General features: G+C 40.5%; 2 protein-coding genes across 2 annotated transcripts; one reads left to right on the top strand and one right to left on the bottom strand.

Moving 5' to 3' along the window:
* LOC122711117 (insulin-like growth factor-binding protein complex acid labile subunit) lies at positions 1-7,548 on the bottom strand. The gene is made up of 12 exons (XM_043929569.1): positions 7,416-7,548; positions 4,678-4,930; positions 4,303-4,590; positions 3,975-4,212; positions 2,867-3,113; positions 2,506-2,760; positions 2,077-2,393; positions 1,696-1,993; positions 1,131-1,611; positions 729-992; positions 422-650; positions 1-346 (listed from the first exon to the last, which is right to left on the bottom strand). The coding sequence occupies exons 2-12, from the start codon at positions 4,928-4,930 to the stop codon at positions 1-3; spliced, it is 3,216 nt and encodes a 1,071-aa protein (XP_043785504.1). The 5' UTR covers positions 7,416-7,548.
* Positions 7,549-9,216: 1,668 nt separating this feature from the next.
* Positions 9,217-9,951, top strand: LOC122711275. The gene is made up of 4 exons (XM_043929869.1): positions 9,217-9,278; positions 9,343-9,386; positions 9,467-9,735; positions 9,816-9,951. Exons 1-4 carry the CDS (start codon positions 9,233-9,235, stop codon positions 9,922-9,924), a joined length of 468 nt encoding a protein of 155 aa, XP_043785804.1. The 5' UTR covers positions 9,217-9,232; the 3' UTR covers positions 9,925-9,951.
* Positions 9,952-10,685: the final 734 nt, after the last annotated feature.

Below are 10,685 nucleotides of genomic sequence, written 5' to 3'. Positions count from 1 at the left end.
TCACGCCAGAATGCGAATGGACACGGCGATCAGGATGAGGAGGTTCGCGTTCACGGCGAGCCTCGGCGAGGAGGAGTCGAGCAGGGCGTGCTGGGCCAACGTTCTACACTGGGAGCTTCGAAAATGTTTCACATTCCCCTCCGAGTCCCTTGCCAGCACGCACAGCTCGTACTTCGACCCGGTGTCCCGAAGATCCTGAATTTTGAACGATCTCTCGCTGTACACGAGATCCTTCTCGATGGCGGACTTGCCGCTCCCAGACTCTCTCACCACCACGTAAAAGTCACCGATGTCCTCCCGCGATGTCACGTACCAGGTCGCCTTCCAACTCTTGTCCTCCTCGTCGCTGGAAAATAAAATATTCAGTCCAAGATCCCAAATTATGTATATATACATAATCTACTCTAGAGTATACACTTACTACTCGATGTTTCGATATTTCACGTCTGGGGTGATGTCGAACTCGGGATACTCCTTCACGTCTCTCTCGCCGCACCCCATCAAGTCCTCCGTGACTCCAGACAACGGTTTATTCGCGAGAAAATGCGGGCTCTCGCAGCTAACGTTCGACCATTCCTCCGGTATTTCCGTTTGGGTGGCCAGCCACCTCTTCAAAGGCCTCACGTGGCAATCGCAGTGCAACGAATTTCCTGAACGATATTCGCACGGTTATGATTTTTTTGGAAAAATATTTTTTCTTTTTTTTTGACAAAAATACGACGTCTTACCGTGATACCGTACTTTCGTCCCGTTGTTTATGATTTTCATGAACGTTTCGTCGAATACACCGATGGAGTTGGACTCCAGGTCGAGAATCTTCAAATTTGGCAGCGGTAGAATTTTGTTCAACGGTAGGTGAGTCAGCCGGTTGTGACTCAGGTACAGATTAGTCAGGTTGGTCGGAGGTTCGAAGATATCCGGTTCCGAGAGGTCGTTGATCTCGTTGTAAGAAAGATCCAGCGTTTGTATCGCCGTCAAGTTTCCAATCACATCTGTTGGGGAGAAAGAAAGAAAGAAAGAAAGAAAGAAAGAAAGAAAGAAAGAAAAAAAGAAAAATGGAAATATCGAATTACAATCTCCCCGCATTATCCCCCCAGCTAGGCCCCGCAATAACTGTAAAACACACTCACATCTATGAATCTCGTTAACGTTGTTATGACTTATGTTCAAACGTAGAATCTTCTTCATCCCCGTGGTGAGCTCGTGAGTCAATACAGGCATAACGTTATAAGAGAGATCGATCTCCTTCAACCGATAAGGTATCCAAGGATCGTTGGGGAACGTTCTCTTGGTCACGAATGAGATCTTGTTGTGGCTCAGATTGACCCTCTCCAGGGAAAGGCAATCATCGAGGAGGCCGTGGGTCTTGTTGTCCAATTTTTCCAACTCGTTGTGAGAAAGATCCAGCGTTCTCAAAGAGACGAGGCCTTGGAACGCCCCGTTCGGGATATGGCTAATCTTATTGTTGGTCAGATTCAACGTCAACAATTGCAGCAACCCTTCGAAGGCGCGCACGCTCACCCTCTCTATTCTATTATCAGCCAGATTCAACTCGAACACTATAGGAAGACGCCCGAACGCCGCCTTCCTCAACTCGGTCAATTCGTTATCCTGAAATTATGTATACATATATATATATATATATATATATCGTGTCTGGAATCAAATAAAACGATCGATAATAATTCGTCGAACCTGCATATAAAGATACTGCAAGCTGGTTAGCGTGCTTAACGCCTCCCAAGGTGGTTTCGTTATGTTGTTGGAGCGCAGGTTCAAGGTCCTCAAGGTGAGCAAGTTTTCGAAACTTCCATGCTTGAGATTGTCGCCCAACCGATTTCCCGTAAGGTCCAACGAGAGGAGAGCGTTCATCGTGGGCCACACGTCCACGGTTGGAATTTCCTCCAACCAATTTTCGGAAAAGTCTAGACTGGCCAGGGAAATCGGTAACTGGAAGATCTTCGTTAATCGATTGTTTCTCACCGTTAAGCTCCTATCGATCATCGTGACTTTTATTTATATATATATATATATATATAAAAAGAATCATCCCGGATTCGTTACGATATCCGTTACCTGCAACTCGGCAATCTGGTCAAACTGCTGCGAGCGACGTCGTTCAATCGATTGTAACTCATGTCCAATTCTAACAACGTTGCCAACGGGCCGAACGTGGACGGTTTAATCCTCTCCAGAGAATTGTGAGACAGATTCAAGAAACGAAGGCTGAACAGAGTTTGAAAGACGGCGTTGTGGATCTCGGACAGATTGTTGTGGGACAGATCTATCGTGTGGAGCTCGTACAATTTTGGAAATGTCTGGCGGGGCACCGAATGGATCAAATTGTGAGACACGTTGAGAACTTTCAATCCTGTCATGTTGTGTAGAGGTACCTGCAATTATTATTCGATTCTTTCATTAAATAAAATTCTCGATGCTCGATGATAATACGATACGAATTATAATTCAAACTTATTCGAGTTAATTTTTGTTAAAAATTCTGACCTGGTTAAGAGCGGTCAATTGATTGTAACTCAATTGCAGCTCCGTGGCATAAGTCGCACTGTCGAAGGAATACTTGGAGATGTTTTCCAGTTTGTTGTGGCTCAGGTCCAGCATCGTGATGTTCACGCAATTCTCAAAAGCGCCCGGCTCTATCTTCGAAATTTCGTTACGAGACAAATCGATCCTGGTCAAGTAGAGATCCTTGAAAGAAAGTTTCTCTACGACGGTGACGAAATTTTCGGACACGTCCAACAGCTGAACAAGAAAAGAAAAAAACGATACAAGGATATAAGGAGGTGTAAGAATATTTCTATTTCGAAAAATTTTTATATCGAATATGATGTAGAGAATGTATTCGTACTTCCGCGAATTGAAGTTGATTGAACATCTGAAAGTCGATCTTCTTGATGAAATTTCGTGCCAGATCGATGGTTCCTATCCTAGTCACGGGTCCAAAGGTTCCTCTCCCAACGTCGTTTATCTGATTGTCGCTCAAATACAATCTTATCAAGAAACGCATGCCGCGAAAAGTGTTGGAGTCGAGCTTCCTTATTTTATTGTGGCTCAGATTCAATACCTTGAGCAAGGAGTTCCTCGCGAATGTCCCTCTATAATAATACGCGAGTTATCCGAATGGAATATTCTCACGGATAATAATCTAATCTCCTTTGCGCTCCAGGCCTTTTTCGCTCGGCTGAACCAACAACTCCGCACGGAATTTCAGACACCGCACCCGTTCGATGGATTTCTAACTTGAAATGATTTCAAATTAACGCATAAAATTTTTGTACTTTAATGTTTTATGTGTCTTTATCGTATAAAGAAAGAAAATTTATCGAATATTAAAATTTATATCGTTGTTTGTTTTGTCCGATATTTTAATAATAAAGCAATTATCAAGATGCATCCTCGATTTGTCAGGACAAGTATCGCGATAAAATGTCGTTCGATGTCTTTCACCTTTCTCATTCCGTTGAGAGTAAATCTTACGATCTCAATAACGTGCTCTCATTCACTATTATTCTTATTTTTCACCTTTTTTCACTACATCTCTATTTTCATCGCTACTTTCCTTCTTTCCATCGTCAATTTCTTAACGAATTAAGAAGTGATTTATTATTCAATAACGAAATATCAAATTCATTTTTCAATCACTTTCATCGCTGTGTTCCATGCTGAGCAAAATTCAAAAACTTTGAAAATAATATTTCTATTGCAACGACTGTCGAACTCGAACTAATGCCGAATATGTAATCCGATCCGCGGTCTAATTTTAGATAGAAAAAAATCTAGCCATTTGACAATACGTTATGTACACTTTATAAGAGTGTACATAAAGAGCTTAGGAATCTATTCGTGAAAGGGATAAAAAATCAAATATAAATATTGTCGCCGTTCGAATTGCCGCATCAAATCGAATGGTGCCTGAGAGTCATCATTGGAGCGCAAAGGATGAACGACCAATTTACCTCTTCAAATCCGCGATCGCGTTGTGAGACATGTTGCACCAGCCCATCTTCGTCAAATCAGCCAGATGAGAACCGTCGAGCTTGCTGATCAAATTGTGGGACAAGTCTAGATATTCCGTATCCCTCAAACCCTTGAACTGATTCCTCTTAAGCTCCTTGATCTTGTTGCCGTGCATGTCCAATCTTTTCAGCTTCTTCAAAGGCGCCAACGCTTCGACGGGTAACGAGCTAAGCGTGCCTACAGAGGAAAGGAAAATGGTTGGGTGAAGTAGGATGCGCGATTCTGGAAACGCGTACTTCCTCGAAAGAAAAAGGTAGCGGCAAGTACCGTTACTGATCTCCAACTTTTCGATTTTCGCTGCCGCGGCACTCTCCGCGAAACTGTTCGCCGGTAAAGTAGAAATTCGATGGCCAGTTATGCTCAGGATACTGAGATTCCCCAAAATTTGCAACGCCTCGTGCGGGAACTTCTCCAGGATGCTGTTTATCACGTGCAACTCCTGCAACGTTCTGTTCACCCCGAGAAAACTGTGCTCCTCGATCAACCTGAGCGGTGTGTCGACGAACTTGAGCACTCGAACATCGAGGGGATAGAGTGCAGGCCCGTAGAAACGTCCTTCGAACCAACGACCAACGACCCGACATCACCACCAGGATCGAGGATCGAGTTTGAGAAGCTCTCAATGAAAAGCGACACGCTTACCTATGTTGCACTTGTACAAAACTAGTTCCTCGATCGGCGCGCCCTCGTTGCCTAGATTGGAGAAGGCCAAGCTCAGGCTGGCCAAATTCGTGTTCTCGCAACGGATGTAAAGCCCTCTGTCGCTACCGCGTGCGCAAGCGCATGGATAGATGTATTTCGGCTCGTTGGGACATCTGAATCGTGGACCGGGTGGAACGTAACCGCCCATGATGGCGGGCAGGATCGAGATCCACAATAACGGGAAAGATATCATCTATGGGCAGTGGATCGACGATTAGCTTATTTCGTTACGTTTTCCTAAACGCTTGAAAAAGTTTCATTGGTAAATAATCCTGTTACGATCACTCTAGTTCGCGAGGGAAACGTGGGAAAGTTTTCTTGCGTTAGATCCGTGGCACGATAATAAACGAGCTTATATAGATAAATAGATAGACAGCCATAGGCGAATCGTATGCTTTTCCCTTCGATTCGAAACGTTCAACCAATTTGCCTTTCCTTTTCAACACGCGTAATTTCTCTCTCTCTCTCTCTCTCTCTCTCTCTCTCTCTCTCTCTCTCTCTCTCTCTCGTCTTCTCTTTCGCGTACCGTCATCAGTGTCATTTCTCGATCGAGGACGATTCGAGGCAGAGATACGCGCATTAGGCGTCCAAATGAGCGGAAATCATAGGAGCCAGGCGCGACTAATTTGTTTGCGGATCGGCGATCGCCGCCGAGAAGAGGATCTGAAAGAGGAACAAAGAGAAGTCGTAAAGAGACGAACGACCTCTGCCGCTACCTACCTCCCTGTCTACCTCATACCGTTTTTACGAGGAACTGCGCGTAATTCACTGTTATCCACTGTATATCATTTCTTCCAAGCCAAGACGATTCTGTCCATCCAGTTTATCGATAAAATAAACGAGAATCTTTGATTGAGGTAGATAATAAAGTAGTTAATTAAGATTTTTTTTTACCAAATTGTTCGCAAAGGGAAATCTACTTCGGTAGTTTAATCGTAAGCTGGAAAGCTGCCAACGGGATGATAGACTCTATCTATCGACGGGGGAAAGAAATAGGTAATCGCATTCTCTTGCGGAAAGTGAAATGGCGGCTCGCGATTAACTACTTTCCTTCGATTCTAACACGTGTTCGCACGCGAATATCGAATATCGAATAAATTAGTTCCGTGATTTTCTTACCGAAATTACGAACCGTGGTATGGAGAAAACGATCGATCGATCCGCGAAATTTCTTTTTTTACAGAAAAAAATGGAACTAGGGAACAGAAAAAAGAAAATTAGTTCGATTGTTGTGATCGTGGGCGGAGTAAAACATAGGCCGAGGATGCATAATGATTCTAAAACGATTCTGTAGTTATATTTTTATTTGGATCGATGCGTTAACGATGGCCTCAACCACCGTTTTAAACGGGGTCGATGAATTATTAATTAAAATTCATAAAAATTTTATAATCCTCGGTTAGAAAGGATTGAACGGTTCGCGAAACTCACTGACCTGAGAAACGAATAACCATTCTTTATTACGGTTCCAGTAATCTAGTAATTCAACGAGCGAGAAGGTAAAAAAGAAAAGCGGGCTGATCTAGTTTCGCCGCAACCAGTGTTTACGCAACGTTTCGAACATAATACTTCCATGACAGTTGAACGTAAATACAAAATACGGAAACACGAGTCCCCGAAACCCTCTTTTCTGATGCAAAAACGTTGGCAAACACTTGGATATGCAATAGGAAGCGCGAAATTTTATCGAACGATACGACAGACACGGGGGAGGTGATCGAAAACGGTCGATCCTTTCACTTATTCTGAATCGACCTTAACGATCACAAGCAATGAACCGAATCGCTTGGATTTCATGTTCCCTAGTAAAAAAAAAAAATGTCTTGTACCGGTTCTCTAACTCGCGTAATCTTACGTTTGACACTTGATATTTCTTGATATTCACGATGAAATTGAAGAGAACACGTAAAACATGTTACACGAGACACTTAAACACTTCGACTGGTTAAACAATCAAAAAAGAAATCTACGAGCTCGTGAGAAAAATTATTTCGATTCCCTGATCTCGAAAGAAATAACTGATGCGCGAAGAAAATACAATAAACTACGCTCCACTTTCTGAAACGAATTAATGCTATTATGACGACGCGACTGAAGAGAAAATTTCTAGAATAATAATCAATTGTTTCTACTCGATTTTCTTTCCGCTCGAATAAATTTTTCTTTTTTTCAAACAGAACAAAGTGACTTTTTGTTTCCTCTCTCCTTTTAAAAACCGAACCGAATTGATATTTTTCTTCGACCAGCCGACCTTGTACAGATTTCTGATCTCTTGACTTCGTGCCAGCATCGAATGCAAACAGATGCAATTTTTTTTTTCCGAAATTCGATACGATTTCAACCGGTTCGATGTGATCTCATTGATCTTAATGATGTATGAAAGGCGAGAAACTTGTCTACATTAAAGGATAATAAAAGAGAAATCGAAGAAATTAAAAAAAAAAAAGCAAGAATTATATCTAAATTGCATCAACCCATATATCTATCTACATATTGAAATCATCGCTTATCGAAATGAGCGGATGACACGCAAACGCACGTGGAACAGCGCATCGAAACACAGCTTGTTTTTATTAGTAGAGAGATATTAAAACAGAATGTAAATTTCGAATTTCTAATCCAAAACCACCGTATAATATCTTTATCGAGTGAATACCTTGAAATACCAGATGAAATACCTTGTTTGCACTTCGTCCAAAAAGATTCCGAAAGCACGGTGACAGTCGTTGCTTTTAGGACGAGCTCTGTCTTCGAAATCACATATTCGTCGTTCGACCAATTTTTAATTCGTTGTTTGTTTGTTTATGCGCGTTCGAGATCAGTAAGAAGAAAAAAGAAGAAGAAATTCACGTAAACGTTTCACCACATTTCTGTCTTGGAAACATTCTGCGAATGATTCTAGGATGAGGCTACCGTGAAAACTGAGTCGTGGCTCGAAACTAAAGAGAAAGGCGGCTCGAGAAGAGAGGGTTCTCCCATTGGCAGTTGATACACGCTGTCCTTTCGTGGACACGCGGGTTCTTTGGCTTTGAAACATTTCTACGAGACGAGGACGTTAAGGTTGCGCTCGATTGGCTCATCGAGTTCCCAGGACCGTACTAAAGCCTATTTATTCACGTTCCATAACAATCGTTTCGTATTGTTCTTTTCCCGTGTCCAAATTTATCGTTAAAAATCGAGAAAAAATTTGTCGTTAACTTGTAATTGCAATTTCCAATTTGAAAGTAATTTTTTTCAATCATTTATTTTTTTTAGTGAATTTTTTTCATGTGGAAAAGTGTTCAACGAAGGCGCATTTCTATTTGGTTTAGAAGAAAGCCGAGAAGACTGTCTGCGATTGGTGGATATTTGTGAAAGTTAGATCACGATTTGCTGACTTGTTTTACGAGCTACAGTGACATCTATTGGTACGTAAAAATAATCTTGTAAACGTTTTCAATCGATGTTATAGTTTAAAAAATTCGTGTTAATCAATTTTAATTAATCTAGTTTCTCTTCTTCAATGATAATAAAAATATTTTACACAAAGTCGATGATATTGTGAATATAATCGTAATTTAAATTTATTAAATATGCATAAATCGATAAATTATAAAACTACGGAGTGTTATAACAGAAGACTCGTTCGTCATGACAGTTACTGCCTCTAATCTATCGTATGTGTGCAATCAACGTGATGCGGCGCTGTAATATATTCGAGTTTATTTACTTCGATCGAAATTTAAACGTGATGGAAATCTAAAAAATTGAACTAATGAAATGATTAATCGTTAATAATATCGTTGTAAGTGAATTGTTCTTAATCACGTGAAATCGTTTAAAATTATAATTTTATCGAGTGAAAATGAAGAAATTAATACGATATATTGTCAATGATGTTAGAGAAACAAAAAGTGGATTCTAATTAAATGCTTATAATTTGCTTAATTATAATTGTATTAATTCGTAATTTAAAATTTCATTTCTTTGATATACGAATAAACTCGATCGGTTTTAATTTCGATCATAGTGTCGCGATCGCATTCTAATCGATAATGTTGGAAACGATACAAGGATGGTAACATCGATATCGTCGAATTCTCAGTGTAACGCAAAGCAGGTTGAATGTTAAATTTGTACGTCATTTTCACGAATAAATTCGTTCGTATGTTTCGCAAAAATTTTTCGCAATCTTCCTCTTTTTATAGTTAAGGAGTATCGTCCTTTAATCGAATTAACTACCAGCTTCGCTAAACGTAAAATAATAACCGGATATCCCGGTTAGCGATCGTTTAGACCATAACGAGAAATGGCGTTATGCTTTTCGAGAAATTACGCGGTCATTAAGGTCGATAAGTTCTCCGAGTGGCATGGTTCGAAAACCGGTAGTGCAAGTAAAGACAGCTACCACATCAGCCGAGTATCAGTGTGCAAAGATTGTGATTCGAAAAACGAAAATTGCGAGTCGATTGAACGAACATCTTACGCTTCTTTTTTTTTTTTTTTTTTTTATAAAATGGATCATTCGATGATATTCTTGTTGAAGTTTCTGCTCTGGGCTCGTGAGTAAAGAAAATTATTCAGAATTTCTTTCACGATGGAATCTTAGATTAGATCGTTTTACAGGTTTGCTTCTCGCAGTCGTTTCTTTACCAACCTTGGGTTACGTCGTAAGATGTTTCGTTTACGTTTAAAAGTTACGTTTTTTGGAAGTTCGAAAAGAATATCTTTTTTTTTTTATTTTTCACAGGATCGACATCGTTTAGAGACTTACGAAGATTTTTCCGAAGAACGACTTGGCGACTTGGATTTTTTTAACAACCTGATCTTTCGATTCTCTTGCGAGGGAAAACCGATTGGCCTGTACGCGGATCTAGAATACGATTGCCGAATTTTCCACGCTTGCGATGATTCGGGAAAAGGTTTCCCCGTCGTCTGTCCGAAGGATACGTTTTTCGATCAACGGGAACGTGTGTGCAGCGACGAAGGACACGTCGACTGTGAACACGCGAACGAATGGTAGATGCGATATGAATGAATCCTATTTTATTTTGTACTCTCTTCTTGTATTTTCTTCTTATCAACACATATTTTTTCAGGTTTTACTTAAACGAGTTGCCATTCTCGGTGGAAGTGACGGATGAGAATCACGCGCGAACAGAGGAAAAAGAAGAAGTTCCTTCGGTGTTGCCTCTTCTGTTACAGTGACGAAATTAGAGATTAAAACGTTTCGCGTTTAATTTTACGTGAAAGTGTGAAATAAAAAACATTTCAGTGAATCAGTTCAACTCGTATACTGTATAATTGATCTTCAAACGGTTCGACAGACCATCATCGTGATTCTATCGTATCTAAATGCGGTATTCGCATTAATTGTCTTTTAGAAATAGAGAAGCAAAATGAGAAAATCGATAGCGCTTTATTATCATTTAAAAAATTAGTGTTGAATAGAAACGTTCTTCAAGACTTTAAAATTAACTGATTTCTGATCGCGATAAAGCGCAGAATCCAATAACATTCTTCTCTTCCGTTGCTCGTTTTATCGTTTAACGACGAAGAAGAAAAGAGACGAGAATAATTACATTGCGCGCGCGTCGTAATCCAGCGATTCTTATCTTAAGAAAAAAAACTAGCGGTGGCGAGAACAATCGATAAAAAGGCGAGAGACAATGGGAGCGGGTGGAGAGGTGGTGCAAAGGAAATCAGTGGATGAGTGGATTCTGAAGCGTTTTATTTTTCGTAAACGTAGAAACATAGAGAGAAAGAGAGAGAGAGATAGAGCAAAACAATCGCTTACAGCCTTACAAACTAAGATTTTTATTCGATATAACATTATATATTCTTGCGTTGTCTTTGATCATCATCGAGCGTACCGATTACACCGAGATCGATAAGAGAGAGTTGCCCAACGAAATTATTTATTGTTATTAAACCCTTCACCATTATAAACCCCTCCACGAACGAACAAG

The sequence above is a fragment of the Apis laboriosa genome, unplaced genomic scaffold (assembly GCF_014066325.1).
Source record: "Apis laboriosa isolate Shangri-la unplaced genomic scaffold, ASM1406632v1 scaffold16_cov148, whole genome shotgun sequence".
Lineage (NCBI taxonomy): Eukaryota > Metazoa > Arthropoda > Insecta > Hymenoptera > Apidae > Apis > Apis laboriosa.
This window is presented reverse-complemented; position numbering and strand designations above follow the sequence as displayed.

What these genes read in the sequence shown, in the direction of transcription:
- LOC122711275 (XM_043929869.1), top strand. Translation starts at nt 9,233, where the DNA reads ATGGATCATTCGATGATATTCTTGTTGAAGTTTCTGCTCTGGGCTC. An exon ending in GAAGTTTCTGCTCTGGGCTC is followed by an intron (nt 9,279 to 9,342) that starts GTGAGTAAAGAA and finishes ATCGTTTTACAG; the next exon opens with GTTTGCTTCTCGCAGTCGTT. An exon ending in TACCAACCTTGGGTTACGTC is followed by an intron (nt 9,387 to 9,466) that starts GTAAGATGTTTC and finishes TATTTTTCACAG; the next exon opens with GATCGACATCGTTTAGAGAC.
- LOC122711117 (XM_043929569.1), bottom strand. Translation starts at nt 4,930, where the DNA reads ATGATATCTTTCCCGTTATTGTGGATCTCGATCCTGCCCGCCATCATG. An exon ending in GCGATCGCGGATTTGAAGAG is followed by an intron (nt 3,114 to 3,974) that starts GTAAATTGGTCG and finishes GTATTATTATAG; the next exon opens with AGGGACATTCGCGAGGAACT. An exon ending in TGCAGTATCTTTATATGCAG is followed by an intron (nt 1,612 to 1,695) that starts GTTCGACGAATT and finishes ACATAATTTCAG; the next exon opens with GATAACGAATTGACCGAGTT.